This window comes from Anolis carolinensis, chromosome 4, assembly GCF_035594765.1.
Source record: "Anolis carolinensis isolate JA03-04 chromosome 4, rAnoCar3.1.pri, whole genome shotgun sequence".
Taxonomy (NCBI): Eukaryota; Metazoa; Chordata; class Lepidosauria; order Squamata; family Dactyloidae; genus Anolis; species Anolis carolinensis.
This window is the reverse complement of record NC_085844.1, coordinates 23651366-23674182: the sequence shown is the minus strand read 5'-3', so window position 1 is coordinate 23674182 and position 22817 is coordinate 23651366. Positions and strand designations below refer to the sequence as shown.

The 22817-nt window shown below is 40.3% G+C and overlaps 1 protein-coding gene across 2 annotated transcripts; it reads right to left on the bottom strand.

Moving 5' to 3' along the window:
- Positions 1-8557: 8557 nt before the first annotated feature.
- kcnv1 (potassium voltage-gated channel modifier subfamily V member 1) lies at positions 8558-20956 on the bottom strand. 2 transcript variants are annotated; one of them, XM_062980082.1, is made up of 4 exons: positions 20755-20956; positions 15918-16433; positions 13081-13625; positions 8558-9368 (listed from the first exon to the last, which is right to left on the bottom strand). In XM_062980082.1, exons 2-4 carry the CDS (start codon positions 16397-16399, stop codon positions 8857-8859), a joined length of 1539 nt encoding a protein of 512 aa, XP_062836152.1. In that variant the 5' UTR covers positions 16400-16433; positions 20755-20956; the 3' UTR covers positions 8558-8856. The 2 variants fall into 2 exon arrangements, with proteins under 2 accessions (XP_062836152.1, XP_003219466.1); XM_003219418.4 differs by having other exon boundaries at positions 13081-13607; positions 20755-20953.
- Positions 20957-22817: the final 1861 nt, after the last annotated feature.

Below are 22817 nucleotides of genomic sequence, written 5' to 3'. Positions count from 1 at the left end.
AGGTTGGGGCAATAACACATTCCTGTTTGACTAAGCAGGGCTATATCATCTAAATGTAATCTCATCTTTACTGCCACTGTTGTTGTGTTGATGCATGAGCTCTGGCTTATGGTGACCCAAAAATAAGGTTCTCTTGCCTGGAATTATTTAATACCTTGAAGAACTCATTTGCTTTTAAAAGGTTATTTTATTGGCTTGGTAAAGGTATATCCCAACTTTAATTTTGATTTTACTACTGGACCAGTCATGAAAATTAGAAGAGCTCACATTAAAATTGAAACTGAACATTAGAATGTGAAGTGAACTAATTTCTCCCTCATTATACTCTAATGTGATGAAACCAAGAAGATGATTTGATGTGGGAGAAGGGAGAAAAGGACAAACATAAAGATCTTTTTTTCCTAAATATATTTCAGTTTCAGTATTCATATTATTCCTTCAGTTAGAAAGTTTCTGAAGTTTTTCTTCCAGATGCTTCTTCAGGATTTTTCACTATCAACACAAAACTAATGTGAGGAATCCAAAACTATATTCATAAAAGCAGCAAATATATTCAACTGTGCATTATCCTATTTGTTAAAGTGAGATGTGTAGTGTTCACACAGTCTTCATGACTAAAAATATTGTCTACACATTCAGGTTGCTTTGGTGACAGTATCATGAATATTAAAGTTCAAGCAAGAATTTTTCTGGCAATAATATTTCATACTCAGAAACATTTAATTAATTGCTTACAAAATCTTCTTTGTTCTCATTACTTGAAATGATATTACTGAAATACACATAACTGGCTGAATCGAAGGCTGTTAAGCTAAATTTAGAGGGACCTCTGTAGATATAGTTTGCCTCAGTTTGTTCTATCTGTGTTAGTCATGTGTACATGACCTCATTGTGTATATCTCCTCAAAGCTTTGACCAAACCTACACTTGATATGCCAGTATTTATGTTAGTAAGAATTGTACTGGACATTTAATTTCCTGAGATACAGTAAGAAATGATAAATCTCATGTCATGCTTCGAGATGGAAAGTATGTTGTTTGTCTGAAGGGAGTCAGACAATCCCTCTAGTACAGTGGTTCTCAACCTGTGGGTCCCCGGGTGTTTTGGCCTACAACTCCCAGAAATCTCAGCCAGTTTACCAGCTGTTAGGATTTCTGGGAGTTGAAGGCCATAACATCTGGGGACCCACAGGTTGAGAACCACTGCTCTAGTATCTCTTCACATTTCCACTAGCAAAAAGCAATAATAACCAGTGAAATAACTATTTGCTGCCATCACATGTAACTCAACATCTGCTTCTTGAAGCAGATGTCTCTCAGCCTAAGGATATGTCAGGTCTTTGTGTTGGTTGCATTGCCTGCTAAACCTTAGTTATCAAATCTTCCTTAGACAGATGCTGGAATGTGCCTTCTCATCAAATCTCATCAACAAAAGGTTCCATATCATCCTGTTTTAGCTGGACCTTTTATTGCTTATTTCTGCATAGTGATACATTGCAGTTAGTTCTAGCCTTGGATCCCATTTCTGGTTACATCCTGTATAGATTACTGAAATGCACTCTACATGGGGTTGTCTTTGAAGACTGTTTGGGAGTTCCAATTGGTCCAATGGATTGCTCACCGGAGCAGCGTACAGGCAGCATACAACCCCCTGGAGCGGAGGTACCGGAAGACCTCTGCTCAGGAGAGACGATTAAGGAATTTGGAAACCAAAGTGCAGTAAGGAAACCAGTTCTCTAGGAAAAAGGATTCCTCTCAAGGGGCTGATTTTGCTGAATTCCTACATTCACTTTGGATTATAGAGTAGAACCATAGAGTCAGAAGGTTCTGCATGAGGCACCTAGTCCAGGCTTCTGGCATGAAGGGAAAATGCAAAGTACCCCTGACAGATGAGCATCTAGCCTCTGTTGTGTGACCTCTTCATTCTGCGTGGGTGGCGCGGCAATAACCTATAGTGTTGCCAGGTTTTGTGCGGCAGCAATCTCCATCAGACGGACGATGACTGACCCCGCAGGGCTTATAGCCAGAGCAAATTGTTATAACTGAAATGCTGCAAATGCTCCCTCTATCCCCCTCCAGAGCCTCTTAGTGGATCAATATTTACTATTAGTCGACCCTGCTAATAGTCTGCTTTTAATTTGTTTTTATTATAACATGTTTTTAACTTGTCCTTCTGTTTGACTTTTATGGGAACTGCGATTCCCCTTTTCAGGCACCTGTGCCCATTTTCATATATGCTGGTCATAGACTGTACTAAATTGCTGATATCTGATATCAACCCCCCTGTTAAGTCAGCTCCACTGGCTGCCAGTCTGCTACTGAGCACAATTCAAAGTGCTGGCTTTAGCCTATAATGCCCTAAACAGTTCCAGCCCAGCCCACCTGTCCGGACATATTTCCCTCTATGAACCACCTTGGAGATTAAGATTGTTTGGGGAGGCTCTGCTATCGATCTCACCTTCTTCGCAAGCACGACTGGTGGGGAAGAGAAATAGGGCCTTCTCAGTGGTGGCCCCTTGGCTGTGGAACTTCCTCCCCAGCGATATCAGATGAGCCATCTCCCTCCTAGCCTTTAGAAAGAGAGTAAAAACCTGGCTTTGGGAGCAGGCCTTTGAAAAATAGCGCAGTGCAATTCAATCTTAATGGGAAATTGTGCATTTTGATTACAGAATGGCCTTAGACTTTATTTTTGGATGATGTGTTTAACACTGAAATGTATTTTAATTATGCTATGATGTATATATTAATGTAATCCAATTTTATCTCATGTTCATGTTTTATGCCTAAGGTACTGTATAAGTATCATTTCTAAGCCGCCTTGAGTCCTCCTTGGGGAAGAAAAAGGTGGAGTATAAATAAGGCAAATAAATAAAGAAAGGTAAAGGTTTCCCCTGACGTTAAGTCTAGTTGTGTCCGACTCTGGGGGTTGGTGCTCATCTTCATTTCTAAGCCAAAGAGCCGGCATTGTCCGTAGACACCTCCAAGGTCATGTGGCCGGCATGACTGCATGGAATGCCATTACCTTCCCGCCGGAGCGGTACCTATTGATCTACTCACATTTGCATGTTTTCGAACTGCTAGGTTGGCAGAAGCTGGAGCTAACAGCGGGTGCTCACTCCGCTCCCCGGATTTGAACCTGGGACCTTTTGGTCTGCAAGTTCAGCAGCTCAGCGCTTCAACACACTGAGCCACCAGAGGCTCCAAATAAATAAATAAGTAGAGTATAAATAAAGTAATACATAAATAATCAGAATAGAACTCATCCAGCTTCTTATATTCCTGTCTTATTGTTCGTTTGAATGGTTTATGTCTGTACTCCTTTAGTGCCACCGAGGGACTATTCCCATCTGGTTAGCATTATACTGGCCCTCCAGGGTGCTAATGCAGCATCCAGGCCTTTCACAGTTGCCTATCTTGATAGAATTGTTAATATCTTACATTCCCCCCAATACATGACCCATGTTGGATGGAAAAGGGCTGGGTAGAATCTGAAAACTCTATGAATTCAATATGTTAACCACAAATCTCCCCTGGCTTGGGAAACTTTTGGCGCTAATAGTCATCCTCTTCCTTGACTGGTCAGGAGTAATGCAGTCTTCTTTCTAAAGGTAGTCTTTCATTTCCAGACACCCACAACAGATACATCATATTTTATTTTATTTATATGCCATCTTCCTTTCATCTTATTGCTAGATGAAAATATAGAGAAAGTGATTTCTCAATGGATTTCATCTCAATAACTACCAGTTCCACTGACCTAGAGGCAAAAGAATATGTAATATTTTTACTGTCACTCAGAGAGTATATATTGTGAAGAAAGGGGCCGTTGAAAGAAATCAACTGTCAGGTGTTGTCTTATATCCTGATTTTCCTTTTGCTAATTGAGATTCACTGCTTGGCTGCAGGACATTCAGGTCATGGAAGCAAGCCCAAGATCCAAGGCACTTAAAACAAAGAAATGTTCGTTCTATGGTGGACAATGTATGGTTCCCATTGGGGTGTCATTGGATTGTAATATTCACATTCACTTGTCACTGACTGGTACTTTCCCTTGGATTCCTAAACTGTGTTTCTAAATGTGCAACTGTAGTTTTAAGTCACTGCAATGCTAGGAATTTGGAAAATTAAGGAAAGCTTTATTTAAATGGCAGGATTTTTATTTGGGAAGGGGGAAATGCACCCTTTTGCCACATCCCATAACTATGACTCCATTCTATCCATTTTGCTTTGCTGAGACTCTGTCTCATCACTATAGTCCATCCCTACTGCTTCAAGTGCAACCCCCCCAAACTTTTTAGTTTGGGATTTTGGGTTTTTTTTGTGTTTTGGCTAATTGGGCTTCATTCCTTACACTACACATATCCCAATAACTTACCAATGCAGTATACCTAATAGGCTAAAATGGCTGAGTGGTACCTTGAACCTATACAAGTTGAGCATACCTTATCTAAAATGATTGGTAAGTTAGTACCATAAATGTTATGGATTTTGACTCTGGATTACCTGTATTTGCATATACATACATAATGGGATATCTTGGAGGTAGAATCCAAGTCTAAACAAGAAAGCTGTTTATGTTTCATATCCACCTTATACACATGGTCTGAAAATACTTGTATACAGTATTTTAATAATGTTGTGCATGAAATAACATTTATATGCATCAAACCATCAGAAAACAAAGGGGCATTTCAGATTTTGGATTTCTGCATTAGGAATGCTAAATATATTTTTATCCTACTTATTTTTCTTATAGTGTCATATCAGGTGTCAAGGACAGAACGCCACAAGGTTCAAGATAACAGAGTTTATTGGATTACAGAACTCAAAAATGCCCGTAAAATACAAGGGCCAGGCAGTATTAGCCTTTAGGAGCAAAAAGGGGCAAGGAAAAACATTCAAAAGATAAACCGGATTAAACCGGAGTTTAATCCGGGTAAAAACAAACTGCTTGCTTCAGCCTGGGGATAAACAAAACAAAAGCCGAGGAACAAAAGATACAAAAGAATGCAACTAATTGGCAGCAGATTCCTCTCTGCTGCCAACACTGTGCTTAGAGTAACTTGCGTCGCTCCCACACACACAGCAGACAGGATTTCCAACACGAACAGATCAGCCAAGGATTGTAGCAGTAGAGTAGACCCAGTTCCTTTCCGTAGATCAAAGCCAGAAGCAGACGTTTGTAGATTCCAAGTCCAAGAAGGGGGGAAGACAAGCCGTGGTCAGTTCAGTCCGAGTTTTCAAAACAGGAGATGGCGTCCGTCAAGAAGACGACGGAAGGTCAAGCTAATAAGAGTAAGCACAAGTTTGCACAAACAAATGCCCACACAATTCCTCCCGCCGTCTGACCCTGAATTCCAAAACAACTTACGTCTCAGCACAGGAAAACACACCAGTCTTCAGGAAAGCGTCCCACACAGATCCCAAGCGTTCGTCCAGATTACCTTGCCCAACGCAATTTGCAATTGCTCCCAAGCCCCATTTTATGCCAGTTACAAATCCTCATCACTGTCAGCTGTCCTCCTTAACCCGGGCGTTTCCTCATCACTTTCCTCATCAGAGCTGGAACACCTCTGACTACGCCCCACAGCATCTCCAGCTGTGGATCCCGTCCCATCCCTCCAGCTAAGCCATGGGTCTAATCCTGAAGGTCCCCATTCATCTTCTATCCCATCATGACCAGTGGCACCCAATTCCTCCCTTACCCGAGTCCAATCCATCTCATCCTCCTCCGAGCTAACCAGCCCCTCCTCCATTCTCTCCGTAAACCCCTCAAAAGACTCTTCGTCAGATGGTGCTGCAAAAATGTCTCGCAGTCTTTTTCTTTCTCGCTCCTCGAGAGTATCTGACTCTCGAGGAGTCTTACGCCCACGTCTGTCAGTAACAGAGCCATGAGGCTCAATCATAACATCAGGTGTACTTTCCTTTCAAAAGAAGTTCTTTAATGTTTCTTTTTTTGTTGACTTCCTAACTTTGGCAAATAATAAGAAGACCTACAATGAACTTTATGGATTCGTTTATGCACAATGTGGAACCCAAACAACGACACATGACATGGGTCTTGAAATGGAAATGTTAGCAGATGATATCATTAACACTGTGCCATTGGGTATCAACACAGATATGTCTACAGATGCTGAAGGTATTCATCAGCAAGGGACTCAATGAGAAGAGGCTTGATGACACATGAAACACAAACAAAGAAGAACAGACTCATATTACCTCACCATCTATCACTAAGACTCCAGGATGACTCACAGCTTGTAAGGTTTGCCATATCAATTAGGAAAAGCATAGAGTTCAACCCCAGTGCAACTAGTACAGGAGGTCCATTCAAACTGATGCATTAAGTGAAGCATCTCCCCTATAGAAAGCTACTTTTCTGTCTGACATAACACCAATCTAGCAGCAAATCCACACGCTGAATCCAATTATCTGTTTAGCAGAATCTGTAATTGCGAAAAACCTTGGCTAGTTCTTGCCAGAAGAAATATTTGACCCAACTAGACAAAGTTGCCTTCACATTAGCAGGAAAGAATGTATGTGTTTTGTAAGCACACCTGTATGCATACACACTGATCATGTATCTCCAGTAAAAGGAGCTTTTGACACGATGAGAACAATTTAGCATGAAAATGTACTGTTTAGAAGCAGAAGATAAACTGAACTAGAGGCAGAAATGTCATAACATGGGTGTCTTTTTGCTTATTATTCCAGCCATGGAGATGGGGTCGGAGATAATACTTAGATGGTGGCAACAGTCATGGGTCTCAATAATATACATTTAGATGCTTAGACAAATGATTCCCAAACTTTGATCCTCTAAGTATTTGGACTTCATGTTTCAGAATCTCCAGCCAGTTTGACTAACGTTTATGAATTCTGGGAACTGAAGTGCAAAAAGACCAGAGTTTGGGAACCATTGCCTTAGACAAAGGAATCCATAGCAAAGATAGAAAAATATAGGCTTACTTCTCCCCCTGCATTTGCTTTTTAAAAAATCTGAAGGTGATAAATTCATCACCTTTCCTTCTCAAACATTATGAAATATATGAATGTTCATAGTTTTTTGCAAATATGAACTGAATAAAGATTCCTCCATTTGCACTGGGAAAATCAATAAGTTATCACAGAAGAGACTAGTCCACATTTTCCCCCAGAGAATGTGCAATAGTGGCAACATATTCTTTTCAGTGACAGCACTCTGGTTGGGATGTCTTTTCTCAGATTAGTTCAGATGGGTCTTTCAGTTTGTTTTTAAGTAAGCTGTCATTTTTATCCCAGCAGGTTTTTAATGACATTTAACCATATGTTAACTCTAGTGGTACTGCTTTTTTTTTTTTTTACTGAAGTGTTATTGAAGTGTTAATTTTTTAAAATTCTATGGTTACTGGTACAGTAGAGTCTCACTTATCCAACACTCGCTTATCCAACATTCTGGATTATCCAACACATTTTTGTAGTCAATGTTTTCAATATATCATGATATTTTGGTGCTAAATTCATAAATACAGTAATTACTACATAGCATTACTGCATATTGAACTACTTTTTCTGCCAAATTTGTTGTCTAACATGATGTTTTGGTGCTTCATTTGTAAAATCATAACCTAATTTGATGTTTAATAGGCTTTTCCTTAATGCCTCCTTATTATCCAACATATTCGCTTATCCAACATTCTGCCGGCCCGTTTATGTTGGATAAGTGAGACTCTACTGTATTTATATTTGGAGGCTTTAGGTGCTGGGTTACAAGAAAAAAATGTGGGTATATTTCTTAGCAAATGGCACCTCACACTTGTTTGGATCCTCAGTTGTACCCATCCAAATTCCACTTATATTGAAGGAAGGGATGAGCATGGTTTGTGTCAAATCCTTCTTTTGCGGTATCAGAAAAATAGAGATTTTGCAGAACAGGATAAAAGATGATGAAAAGGACAAGTTGCAGAGAAAAGGGTAGAAAATGCCTCCTTCTAGAATGTCACTGCTTGATTTTGGCACTTTTCATGAATGAAAATCCTCCAGTTTACAGTACAGGCAGTCTGGGTTTATCCTATTATTTGTTTCCATTATTTCACTAATAATCCTTTCAGAGTCCTAACTGTGGTCTCTCTCTCAGACTTCAGTATTATTTAAACTGGATAAACTCCAATCCAATGCATGCTTATTTGGGAGTAAATGCCAATAGCTTTGATCAAATCTTATGTCTGGATCCCGCTAAGTAAATCTGATGGAGAAAAAGGATCCAGATATGCAGCATGGAAGTTATAATGATATATTCAGGACACATCATGCAAAGAACTGCCCAGTGCTGATATATCATAAAATAATTAGCATGATGAAAATATTTACATACCATATTTAACCCTCTTTAGCCACCTTTTGTGACACTATAAAATGTAATATAGAAGGAAAGCAGTATCACAAACTTCATAAGAAATCTATTGTTGTATCCCCCTTTTATGGTTTCTGGAAGACAGTCATACTTTCTCTACTTCCATTTAACTGCAGCAATTTAAAACTTTTAAATTTCGTAACAAAATGGCAAGACACTCTGTCATTTTGCTAAGACTTTATTTTTTGGATACTGGAATGAGCTTAAAATTATTATAGCCAAATATCTGAAGTGCTATTCTACCTAGACAGCTCTGCCAAGAAAGGATAACCAGTTTGGACTCAAAGTTGCCCTGAGTTTTTGTTTTCACTGTGCCTTTGGCCTATGCTAGTTGTTTGATACTCAGCAACTTAGAGCAGCAAATTTATTAGGAAAGCATTTTACAAGATTGTTAGCTTTCCATTCAGCACTGTATTCTCAATTGTTTTATTCAGTTATAAACATCATGACAAATTTTAAAATCAAAACCAATATTCATCCCCACCACTGCTTCTAGTACTTGTTCTCTCTCGGCCTTTTAGCCTCAACACATCCATGACACTTCGAGCGTATACGTCTCGTAAATTTATGCTGATATTGGAGTCACTGGACATATTCTTTGTTAGTTTCTTCAAGGCTTCTCGCTGCTGAATAGCTGCTTCCTTGATCTTCAATGTAAAGTAGCAAGCTGAAAAGCGATCATTGATGATGGCTATCGGCAAAGCCAGGACCAGTATTCCTGATAAGATACACATAAAGGCAATTATTTTGCCAGCGGTTGTGTCCGGTCTAATGTCTCCATAGCCAACCGTGGTCATAGAGGTTGTAGCCCACCACCAGGCACAGGGCACACTTGTGAAGGTTGTACCAGGGATACCTTGTTCAGCAAAATACTCCACTGTGGAAAAGATGGAGATGCCGACAGAAAGGAACAGGAGAAGCATCCCAACCTCTTCATAACACTGTGCAATTGTCATTGCAAGGGACCGAAGACCTGGAACACAAGAGCAGGTTTCATGTTTATGCTTATACTTTTCGTATGCATTTCTTTTGAGAGAAAAACGTGCACGTGCCCCACACACAGAGAATCAAATTTAGAGTCCTATGCATGGAGTTACATTCAATCACATTCATATCAAAAAGCCCCCAGGAAAAAGAAGGGCACTCATTTTGAGTATTACTTCCTACTGTATAGTCTCAGTTTTGAAACAACACATAGCTATGGACAGGGGAAAAAATGAAAATATTCAAAAAATGGTTAAAAAACATTTTTTCATCAGAAGACCCTAATGAGAAGAATCCGGATGTGAATCTTTGCCCTTGAGATTAAAACTAGCAAAAAGGTCAATCCCTAATTAGAAGACAATATACTACTCAAGGAATGCAGCACACAGGTAAAGAGGAGGCAGTAAGAAGGGAAAAAGAAGAGACAGAAGTATCGTTGCCTTCTGTATCATTATCTCTGGTGATAGGTTGGCTTCCCCTGACAGGAATGTACTTTGCTTGAAATATTCATGACACACATTCCTCATTGGAGAGAATATCAACTAACAGTGGGACTGCATACATTAGTTGTAGCTGATGTGTAGAACATGTTTTCAGTAATCACTTGCCTAGTCATCTAATGTGAGTAAAAATGAATTCCAAGCATCCAGAAAGAAATAATTATTTCTCTCTCCCTGTTGTGATTCCCAAGTTTAGTTTACATTTCCTCATTTCTTGTATTTATGCAAAATGTGATTAAATAGAACACTTATTAATTAAATGTTAAATGTAAGATTTCTGGAAATACATTACAACTGTTGGCTGACTGCTCATTTATCGGACAGACTGCTAGGTAACAGTCCACATAAGGATCACATTCTAATGCATTAGTGGCAAACAAAAAGATAGATATTGCTACAATTCTCTATATTTTGGAATCAGACCTCTCAGAGTTTGGTTGGAATTGAATTTGGAAGTACTTCTCTGGAACTTTGCTCCAGTTGAGGAAGTCCAGTAATACATTAATCCAAGGCAACGTTTTGAGTCCACCAGCTGAAATACATTTCCACCACTATGCCATTTCAATCTGGAAGTGTAATTGAATTCCTGAACTGAAAAGAATGTATTCTTAATTTGCAAACTGTTCCGAATAGCTGATGTTCATACAGACACCCACTTCAGGCAAATGCTTTCAAATGAGTCTGGCTTTTGTTAAATAGTAATAGAACGATGATAGCAGGATAGCCATTCTGAAAGTGGCAGATAAGCAAAATGGCTAATATAACAGCAAGGGTGATGAAAGTTAGCAGGCATATACAGAAGGGATTTCCAACATGTCTCATTTGATTCATCAGCATTAGGCCTGGAGCTATTAGATGTACTGCTAACTTCATTTCTGGATTTTTCCAGCCTACTCTTTCTGCAAACATGTTTGTTTTGAATGAATGGAAACTTATTTCCATCAAACATAATGGTGTCATGTGTGTGTTAGAAAGGCAACAACACTTTGCACTGAATAGTCTAGAAGACTTCAGAGAGGGCAATAGTAATAGGTATAGATAGTCTGGGTGACCCAAAGTGTCCTCCATTCTTATCTGCATAGCCCAACTCCTCAATGATGTAAACTGATATTTTTAGGATTTTTCTCACTTCATTTTCCAACAGTTCTCAGTTCTTCCCTAAAATGTGTAAAATGCTAAAATATAAAAATATGTACTATGTAGAAATGTAGCTTTGAAGATGCCTTAAATGAAGAGATTTTGTAGTTTCCCCGTATCACAGAAATCTAGCTTCATACTCTTTTGAAGACAGGATAACTTGTTCATCTTTGTTTTTATTGTTAGCATCCTACCCCATCTATTTAGCAGAGTGGTTGCTTATTTAGGGAATTATGCCGGAGAACATGCGTAGTCAGTGGCTTAGCAAATTCAAAATATAGTTGGCTACTAAATTCAGTCCTACTTTGTGCCTCATGATTTGCCATGTCTTAGTTCTAATCTAGCCTCCTTCAGTTCTCCCTTTCCTGATCTCTAAATTTTACACAGACCCTGATATGTACATGGCTTAAAGCTGTTTTAAAATACTATGTATAATCCAGAGGTGTCCAATTCATTTTTTAAAAGGTAAAGGTTTCCCCTGACATTAAGTCTAGTCGTGTCCAACTCTGGGGGTTGGTGTCCATCTCAATTTCTAAGCCGAAGAGCCTGGTGTTGTCCGTAGACACTTCCAAGGTCATGTGGCCGGCATGACTCCATGGAGTGCCTTCCCACCAGATTACCTATTGATCTACTCACATTTGCATGTTTTCCAACTGTTAGGTTGGCAGAAATGGAGGTTAACAGCGGGCGCTCATTCTGCTTCATGGATTCAAACCGCTGACCTTTCGGTCAGTAAGTTCATAAGCTCAGCAGTTTAATTTGCTGCACTACTGGGGGCTTCCCTAGTTGCCTTCAAAGGGCAGTTGAATCCATGGATGGAGACTCCGTGGATACAGAGTCTCCAGTAGATAGATAAATAGATAGATAGATAACATAGTAGTCAGTGCTCTTCAGTTTTTAATCAGTTTGGGTTGCCAGATGTCATTGAGTGACAACTCCCCACACTTTTGATCATCTGCCATGTGGATGGGGGCACCCAATGGAACTTGTGGCTTTGAGGCTGAGGAAAGATTAAAGACCATTTTAAAGTCAAACATCATATCCACAAGCCTTTTATCTAAATGAGAACTCTGACTAAAAAGAACAAACTGCAGTCTTCCATATGTTACTGTATCACAGTTCTCATAAGCTCTAGCCATGATGTCTAATGATAAGGAATACAGGAGATGCAGTCCAGCATCTGGAAGGCCACATAAAATGATATGGACTGGATTTAGCCTCTGGGGTTTGAGTTTGATACATGTGGCATAATCAGTCTCATTACTACACTATTTAATATGCTTTACTCTTTTAAAATCATTATTCAGCATTTCTACTGTTTTAAATCTGTCTGTCTGACTGATCTTACCCTCTTATCCATGGATTCAATATCTATGGTTTCAGATATCTGCAGGGTTTATACTCTATGCTGCTCTGAAATCTCTGGATATTTATTTTATGGGCTGTGGTGCAGGCTGTTGAGCAGCTGCAATAAATCACTCTGACCATGAGGCCATGAGTTCGAGGCCAGCCCGTGGCGGGGTGAGAACCCGTCAATTAAAAATAAAAAATAGCCCCTGCTCGTTGCTGGCCTAGCAACCCGAAAGATAGTTGCATCTATCAAGTAGGAAATAAGATACCACTTATAAATAAAGTGGGGAGGCAAGTTTAACTAATTTACGACCTGGAATGAGGAAGTGCCGTCAGAGTGGATGATGAAGCAGCTGCTCCCCCCTGTGGCCAGAATCGAACATCCCCTCAGGAGAAGGTTAAATTACCTCTGCGTCTGTCTGTCTCGGTCTCTGTTTGATGTGTTTATGGGCATTGAATGTTTGCCCTATGTGTGTATAATGTGATCCGCCCTGAGTCCCCTTCGGGGTGAGAAGGGCGGAATATAAATACTGTAAATAAATAAATAAATAAATAAATAAATAAATAAATAAATGTATTTAATGCATTCCCCTACCTTTCACCTAGGATTGGACCCAAGCCAGACAGTGGGCAAGACAAAAAATATTTTAATATAACAAACAAAGAAATAACCCATTATTGCCAAAGGGGCTTCCCCACACCATCCAGATTTACCTGTTGAATGCCTGCCCAGCTTCAACATGCGCAGGCCTCTCAGCAGCCTCAGCACCTGAACAATCCGGCCCATGTTTTCCAACTCCTGGGAGCTATGTCTGCCCCGCAAGCTCTCCACGATCAGTGTGATATAGAATGGCAAAATGGCCAGGAGGTCTATGATGTTTGCTACTCTTCTTATGAAGCGGCATCTATTCCATGCACAGAGGAAGCGAAGGATAAACTCTCCTGTGAACCAGGCAATGCATATGTGTTCCAGGATTTCTAGGGAATGTTGGGGCAGCCAGCTCAGTTCCACTGAGATCAGGGCCATGTTGGCTATAGAGATGATGACAAAAGCCATGGAGATGGTGCCAAAAGTCCTTGCAGCTATAGAAGACCCAGGTTTTTCCAATATTTCCCAAAGCTTGTGCCTAAAACGAGGGCAAAGGCTCCCAGAGAAGTCCTCTTCCTCATTATGGGCATCCAGTTCTTCAGTATCATTCTTGATATCTAAGGACTCACTCAGTTCTTTCCGCCTGAAGTACCTATGGAAGGCAACAAAGCTGTAAGTAAACATGTAAAAGAAATGAAAAACAGAGATAGTTGGATTGCGATGGTACATATCACAGAGAAGTTGGTTAAAATGCATAAAGGCTCAGTTACCACCAAGAATAAAATCCTGAGGGGGTATCATATTTCAGGACTAGCTAGCTTATCAAACTGGTATGGGACTACCTTATCTCAGCTTGCAGGTTCCCACTGAATCTTGGGATATAAATAATATTTCAGTATGTGGATAGAATGTCTGCCTTTTTCAATTGTAAGTATGTTTTTAGTACTTTGACTAGCTTAACTTTATTCTTAATGTTCATCTTTCTATGTTTTCATCCATCTTGTTTTAAATTATAAACCACCTTGAATGCCAGTATTTGGGGTAAGCATAATAATAATTATTCTGATGTTGTTAATTCTTTCTGTATGACTATTAACATTTTTAAAAATATGAGTGGCTACTTGTTACTTAATTCAAGTTGTATAGTGAAGTGGGTCTCTACCAAATGGCCAATTGTTTTTGAGTCAATGTCCTTTTATTTTGTGTTGTGTACTACATAAGCATTGGAAGTCCACTTTCAATTGGCCTCACCAGGAAGCGGTGTAATCCAGTCTGTATTCCCCATATAACCAGCAAAGAGAAATTTAATTGCTGGTTGAGTATAGCCTGGGCATTTGGTTCTACAGTTAGCTATGAGGAGATGCTGGATCTAATCATTAAAAGAGCTGGAATGCTTCTCTACTGTGTGCCATCTGCTATATCATTTACTACCAATAAAGCTTACTATGTAACAGTAACAAGTGTCAGTGTTCTGCGTCAAAGGACTTCTTGGGAACTCTTCACCAATTTCTGGCATAAAATAGGTTATCCTCCTCCACACAAAGGGACAGATGTATACTTTGAGAGTAATGCTGGATCTACATACACCACTGAATGTCTAGGTCAGTGGTTCTCAACCTGGGGTCCCTAGATGTTTTGGAAATCCTAGCAGCTGGTAAATTGGCTGGAGTTTCTGGGAGTTGTAGGCCAAAAATATGTGGGGACCCCAGATTGAGAACTACTGCTCTAGGTTGACTTTGTAGTTCAGAGTTCCTGGACCTCACTTTGACTGACCTATCAGTTATGGCTTTTCTAGGATAGCATTGACCTGCCTACGGCAGATCATACTCTGGTAATTTTCTATTTAGTCTTCTGAAGGGCTTTATGCAGGGCTGCCCCTCAAGGCGATACAGTTCATGTAGCTTGTGAAAGTAACTGCCAATGTGCCTCATGTCCAAGCATGGTGCTGGTGATAACATTTAAAGCTCTTACCCTTTGATATGTGAAATGTGAAGAGGTCCTTCTCCTCATATAAGCCCAGGAATGTAAGTCTGCAGAAGGGTCATCCTCTATGTCCCATCAGTGTCAACAATATGTTAGTGGAAGATATTATAGAACAGCCATGTGTGATGTGCTTCTACAGCTGTGGAATACTCTTCCTATAGAGGCCCATTTAGTGCACAAACTCCTTTCAGAGCCAAGTTAAAACTCAACTCTTTTACAACTCTTTTACATTGCCATATCAAATCCAGATTATCTGCTTTGAACTTGATTACATGGCAGTGTAGACTCATATAATACAGTTCAAAGCAAATAATGTGTATTATCTGCTTTGATAGTCTGGATTAGATAACAGTGTAGAAGAGTCTTAGTGAGCATATTCAGACTTGGCTGTGGATTGTCTTGGTTTCTGTGTGTACACTTTGTTCTTTGCTTTAAATTGTTGCATTGATTGCACCTTGCCTGAAGTTTTTGAACGTGGAGCAGGACATAATTATTTAAATAAATAAATCAGCCTTGTGCTGATAGGCTGTTGGCATTTTCTGATGGCTCTTCATTGCATTTTGTACATTTTGTTCATTGTGTGTTGATTTTTATTGCTGTAAATTGTTTTGAGTTTCTTTTTGAAAGCAGCAAAGTAGCGAAAGTTTTAAAATAAGTACACTAAAACATATGGGCAATACAAACCAGGAAACTATGTGGGCATACTGGGGAAAAGCACACAACCTCAATTCCATCCTGGGAAGGGAATGTGCACTACTCAGCTCTGTAACAGTTCAATTTGTAATGTAAAACTCCAAGAGGATAGCTTTTAATCTGTACAACTCTCAGTCTGTTTTTTCTGAAAGGAGGATATACACGTTAAGGAAAATAATTCTCTGCAGAGAATTATGCAGAGAATAAAAGAGCTTTCAAGAAACTTGGACTTGCCAGTTCTAAACTATCCCACCAAATTCATGCCCACTGATAACAAAGGGCCCACCTGTCCCTGCAGCACGAGTCAATGCTGAGCTCATCCAGTCCCCAGTATTGTATCTCCTGCAGGAAGGAAACTGCACAAAGCTGATCCATCACATGTAGCCGTCCAGTCTGGTAATAATTATGGATGTAGCTAAAAGCTTGAGAGCTCCGGTCAAAGAAATATTCATTCTCCACCAAGTTGGCATCATCACAAAGGTCCAAAAGGCTGGAGGCAACATCCCGGGTTGCTGAAACCACCACGGCCAACTTGCCCAAGCGAGTATCTGGGTAGCAGCACAGCTTCTCCTGAGACAGTACAAAGCGGGCCCCGCCGACATTAATGGTGATGCAGTCCAGCAATGGGGCTACCTTTGGCAGCAAGGACACAGGCTCCTCCTCACTACAGAAGACACTGGACTCAAAGGATCCCAAGGACGTGCTCTCATCTAGCTCTTCGACAGATGCCCCAGAAGAAAGGGACATACAACAAGGAGGAGACTTCATGCTTCAACTATCAACAGGAACTGTCTTCTTTCTCCTAGGAAATAACACATATTAAATTTGAAGACCAATGTGGCAAAACCAATCCAGCCAAACAATCATGAGTCTTCTTTTCAGATTTTTCTTTGGCTACAATTCTCTAGCAGTGTAGCCAGTGGTAAAGGATTTGAGAAGTTGTAGTTCAAGAGCAACAGGAAGGCCACAGTTGCCCATCTTCCTCTAAATTATAATATTAATTAATATTTTTTCTGGCTTCAGGAAAAAAAAAACCCTCCTATCCACTTGCATAGTCTGTTAGTCAAAATGTGTATATGATATGTATATTAGAAACAAAAATAAATATATACAAATTATTTGTGTGAGAGAGTGCATGTAGTTGACAGATTGGCTCCAAAACTTTCCTATGTTTTGAAAAGTTGGGGTGTAAAAATGCAAACAGGTACACAATGTAGGGTTATGGAAAATGACTAGATCAGAAATATTAAAAAGATGAATAGTGACTCATCTTTTTAATATTTCTGATCTAGTCATTTTCCATAGCCCTACATTCTGTACCTGTCTGCATTATTACACCCCAATGTGACTTGAAATAGCCAACGATAGCTAGTAGCTCCCATATCAATGGGTCAGTAAATCTATTACTAATTTGGTCTTGTTTTAAAGCAGTGGTTCCTGCCTTTTTTAAACCAGGGACCACTTGACCAGGGATCACTCTCCAACATTGGTACTAAAAGGGTTACAAATCAGTTTTTGATCAGCTTTAGATTCAGTTTGGTTATTTGGGGTGCTGACTCAGAAAATTGCTTTGGATAGACCACATCAGCTCTAGTTTCTGATACAGAACATATGCCATCCTGTAGTCTCCATCTGCTCGACCACAGAAAACCATATTTAATAATCTAGAACTAATGTGGTCTATCCAATGCAATTTTCTGAATCAGCATCCCAAATAACCCCAGGAACAGGCCTAAAAATGAAGACACCAATATATATTATTTGATTGGGCTGTGTTATTATCTGTAGTAGTAATGGTAAGCTGTGGACCATATTTTAATTCTTGCGGACCACTGGTGGTTCATGGACCACAGGTTGAGAACCACTGTTTTAAAGGAATCATAAAGTTACTGTACTCATTTAGAAATATAGTTCAGGACTTTTGAAAGCTCACTTAAACCCTGGAAGAAGACATAGGAATGCTTTGGAGCCAATCTGTCAACTACACGCACTCTCTCACACAAATGATTTGTGTATATTTCTTTTTGTTTCTAATATGCATATCATGTACACATTTTGACCAACATAAGTTTTAGAAGTCACTTTCATGTAAGTTGAGGACTGATCAAGAAATTTTGCAAAACAGCTGTTCATGGAATTCCATGCAAAGCAAATGTAAACATTTTTCTTGTGACTGGTCAATTTTTTTTGTTTCATTTAAATGGTAAATGAAATTGTGAACACCAGCCCACACAATACCATTTTCATTTTCTTGTAATCAACCTCCATAGTCTACATAGATTGTGCATGCCTACAAGTTTCCCATGAAATTCATATGATTTTCTAAGGCAAGAACAAATCAGTTGTGGTTTTGTTAGTTTCTTCCAAAATATTGCCCACAATTACAGTCAGTCCTCCACAGTAAGTTTGAGTCTTCAGTGAAAGTGAAAATCCATGAATAAAGAAATTACACTCTCTAGTCTAGAACAAATAGCACTCTTTATTTATACAGGTGGATTCTCATCCAAGTACTAATTGGGGTGAACTCTGCTTAGCTTCCATGATCAGATAGGATCTGTTGCCTTAGGGTATCTGATAACTAATGCATAGGCTACAGAACTGAAATAGACACTACATAATGTTTGGGAATTGTAACAAGCCGTTTTGGGTGTTTTCAGGGAGATAGTTTCAAGGAGTGCCAAATGATGATCGGTGCAGCTATTCTATCTTTTCCTGGCAAGATTTTTAAATAATGAATGAATGGTGGGAAATTACAAATTGAGGACTACTGAGATTCCCTGGAAGATTTGGTGAATGGGGCTGGGCAACTGAACCTTAGAAAACTCATTCGGAAACACCTTCAAGGCTTTCCTCAAGAAAATGTCAAGGAAGAGGTTAATGTGTTGTCCAAGGCTTTTATGGCCAGAATCACTGGGTTGCTGTGAGTTTTCCAAACTGTATGGCCATGTTCCAGGAGCATCCTCTTCTGATGTTTCAACCACATTTACGACAGGCATCCTCAGAGGTTGTGAGGCCAGCTAACACCTCCCAACAAAGGATTCCCTCAGGCAGGAAGCAGCAAGGCTTTGAAGCTGGCAAGGCCATTAATCCTAATCAAGGTGATCAATTGCAACATTCACACTTGCCTCAAACAGACAAGAGCTCTTTCTCCCACCCTGGACTTTCCACAGATCTATAAACCCCACTTGCCTAGTTCACAACAGACCTCACAGCCTTTGAAGATGCCTGCCATGGATGTGGGTGAAACGTCAGGAGAGAACATGGCCACACAGCCTAGAAAACTCACAGCAACCCAAAAAGATTAATGTTGGTCCACTGATGCCAAAACACTTAAATATTTGCTTAGAAGGAAACTGCACTGTTCTCATTACAACTTCTTCTCCTGAGAAATGTGTATTGGATTTCTGCATCCACCATATTTAAACAACAACAACATCCCAGACCAATGGTTTTAAATGGTTTTGAAAGATCTTTTTTAAAAACAAAGCATGAAACCTGAGCCTAGTGACTGTGTGAAATACGTTGAAGACCCTAGCTTGCCATTCTCTTGCACTCACTTGAAAGTAAGTATGAGAATGTAAGCAGATTGAGGACTTTTGGTTGAACCGATGGGCTGAGTGCACCTCTTGGAAATTGCAGCTTGCTCTCTCAAAAGCTGTAAGGCTGCCCTCCCAGAGTACATCTGCACTATAGAATTAGCACAGTTTGACACCACTTGAACTGCTATAGCTCAATGCTATGGAGTCCTGAGATTTGTAGTTTGGCATCAGCACTCTGGCAGAGAAGGCTAAAGACACAGTAGAGTCTCACTTATCCAACACAAATGGGCTGGCAGAATGTTGGATAAGCGCAAATGTTTGGATAATGAAGAGCCAATTAAATGTCAAATTATGTTATGATTTTACAAATGAAGCACCAAAACATCATGTGGACAGAAAAAGCAGTTTACTACATGGTAACGTTGCATAGTACAGTAGAGTCTCACTTATCCAATGTAAACGGGCTGGCAGAATGTTGGATAAGTGAATATGTTGGATAATAAGGAGGGATTAAGGAGAAGCCTATTAAACACCAAATTAGGTTATTATTTTACAAATTAAGCACCAAAACATCATGTTAGACAACAAATTTGACAGAAAAAGTAGTTCAATATGCAGTAATGCTACGTAGTAATTACTGTATTTACGAATTTAGCACAAAAATATCACCATGTATTGAAAACATTTGACTACAAAAATGCGTTGGATAATCTAGAATGTTGGATAAGCGAGTGGTGGATAAGTGAGACTCAACTGTAATTACTGTATTTGTGTATTTATTTATTTACAGCATTTATATTCCGCCCTTCTCACCCCGAAGGGGACTCAGGGCGGATCACATAGCACACATAAAGGCAAACATTCAATGCCATAACATACAACAGAGACAGAGACAAGACACAGGCACGGGCTGGCCTCGAACTCATGACCTCTTGGTCAGAGTGATTTGTTGCAGCTGGCTTGCTTTCCAGCCTGCGCCACAGCCCGGCTGGTGTATTTAGCACGAAAACATCACAATATATTGAAAACATAGATTACAAAACACTGACTACTAAAAAATTGACTACAATTAAAGATAGAACTGTTGTATGTCTTTCGGGCTGTGTGGCCATGTTCCAGAAGTATTCTCTCCTGACGTTTCGCCCACATCTGTGGCAGGCATCCTCAGAGGCTGTGAGGTATGGAGAAACTAAGTAGAACTGCTGCCTAGAGAAACAGCTGTGGAGCTGGGCGAGAGACAGATTGCGTTGGATAATACTGAGCGTTGGATAAGCGAGATTCTATGGTATTGCAAAATTGTCTCTCCCATGGCAATTAAAGTGGGGCCAATTTGCATTTATTCTACAGCAAAGGGGCAGAGAATTAATTGAAAAAGAGGGCAAACGGATGAATTGAGGGGAAGGGGCTCCATAGGATCAACTCATGAGAGAGAGGGGGAAGGAAAAAAAGGTCTATCTTCCAGTTCCCCGTGTAGCTGACTCAAAGAAAGCCAGGAAATGGGGAGAGTTGGAAGAGAGGAAAGAAGAAAGCGCAATTTGTTCGAAGTTCACATCGAGGATCGCAATGCAATTATACTTTGCTTACCTGCCTTACTTCTCAACGCCCCGCTCCATCTGGACGAGGCTGCAGCGGCTCCTTTCCTTGTCTTTTTCTCTCTCTCTCTCTCCTTGCCTGATTGTGTCTGCAAAGTCCTTCGCTCCGTGATCGCCTTCTGAAGATACAGATCTCGCAGCGCCTCCCTCGCTGTCCTTCCACTTCCAGCCCTGGAGCATCTTTGCTGGCTGCTACGTGAGAACCAATCAGGGCGCAGATCCCCGGGCAAAGGGGCGGAGCTTTGAGAACAGGACTTCTTTTGGAGTCTGACATCGTGGTTGTGAGAGTTGGTTGAACTAACCTGGACACAGCATATTATTTGAGAACACAGAAAGGCTGGACCACTCTCACCACCACCATGCCAGGCTACACAGAGGAGCCACTGAAATCCACAAGCATGTGGGCACTTTCCACAGAAAGGAGGAAACCATGAAAACGAACAAAAAAAATCTGGCTACCAGTATTTTAAAAACTCTAAAATCAGGATAGTAAATAAAATAACAACACTCTGAAAACAGGGGAATCCCAGACACAAAACAATCAGGGCCAGCTAACATGTCCCAACAAAGGATTCTCCCAGGCTTTGAAGCTGCAAGGCTTTTTCATTGTTAATCAAGGTGATGAATTGCAACATTCACATTTGCTTTCAACAGATAAAGAGTTCTTTCTCCCACCCTGGACCTTTCACAGATATATAAATCTGCCTTGTGTAAAAGGTAAAGGTTTCCCTTGATGTTAAGTCCAGTCGTGCCCAACTCTGGGGGTTGGTGCTCATCTCCATTTCTAAGCCGAAGAGCCGGCGTTGTCCGTAGACACCTCCAAGGTCATGTAGCTGGCATGACTGCATGGAGCGCTGTTACCTTCCCGCCTGAGCGGTACCTATTGATCTACTCACATTGGCATGTTTTTGAACTGCTATGTTGGCAGAAGCTGGAGCTAACAGCGGGCGCTTACTCCGCTCCCAGGATTTGAACCTGGGACCTTTCAGTCTGCAAGTTCAGCAGCTCAGTGCTTTAACACACTTCACCACCGGGGCTCCTACTTGTGTAGTTTCCAACAAACCTCACAATCATAGAATCATATAGTTGGAAGAGACCTCATGGGCCATCCAGTCCAACCCCTTGCCAAGAAGCAGGAAATCACACTCAAAGCACCCCCCACAGATGGCCATCATAACCTCTGATGATGCTTGCCTCAGATGTGGGTGAAACGTCAGGAGAGAATGCTTCTGGAACATGGCCATACAGCCTGGAAAACTCACAGCAACCAAGTTATTCCGGCCATTAAAGCCTTTGACAACATGTTACGAAGTAGTAGTAGTAGCAGCAGCAGTTGCTGTTGCTGTTGTTGTTATGATATTTCAGTTCTTGTCAATGACCATGCTGGAAGTTGTGCAATCCAAAAATTCTGCCACACACAGAGTGGTATTAGCTCTTCAGGGGTTCAGATAAAAATGTTCCTTGCTCCCATCTGTTCTATCTGGAGACAGCATGCTTTTCCCAATCTGTCAAAGTTGGGAGGAATTATCCCCCCCCCCACATAAAAATTTTATTGCAAAATATATGAGAAATGAGAAATGGGGACGGGAATAATAATAATAATAATAATAATAATAATAATAATAATAATAATAATAATAATACGTCAACTGCAAAAGGCCACCTTACTTGGATCTGTGCGCATCATTCGAAAATACATCACACAGCCCGAAACGCTTGGGAAGTGTTCAACTTGTGATTTTGTGATACGAAATCCAGCATATACATCTGGTTTGCTATTGCATACTGTGTTTTTGTGTCAGTACAATAATAAACTTTTTTGTATCCCACCACCATTTCCCCGGAGGGACTCAGGAAGGTTCACAGGACACACTCAATAGTTCAACACAATACAAATACAATAGAATAAAAGGTAAAGGTTTCCCCTTGACATTATGTCTAGTTGTGTCTGATTTCTCCATTTCTAAGCCGAAGGGCCGGCATTGTCCATAGATACCTCCTAGGTCATGTGGCTGGCACATAGTGGTACATATTACTCTACTCACATTCACATGT

What these genes read in the sequence shown, in the direction of transcription:
- kcnv1 (XM_062980082.1), bottom strand. Translation starts at nt 16,399, where the DNA reads ATGAAGTCTCCTCCTTGTTGTATGTCCCTTTCTTCTGGGGCATCTGTC. An exon ending in GACTCGTGCTGCAGGGACAG is followed by an intron (nt 13,626 to 15,917) that starts GTGGGCCCTTTG and finishes GTTTACTTACAG; the next exon opens with CTTTGTTGCCTTCCATAGGT. An exon ending in GCTGGGCAGGCATTCAACAG is followed by an intron (nt 9,369 to 13,080) that starts GTAAATCTGGAT and finishes CTTGTGTTCCAG; the next exon opens with GTCTTCGGTCCCTTGCAATG.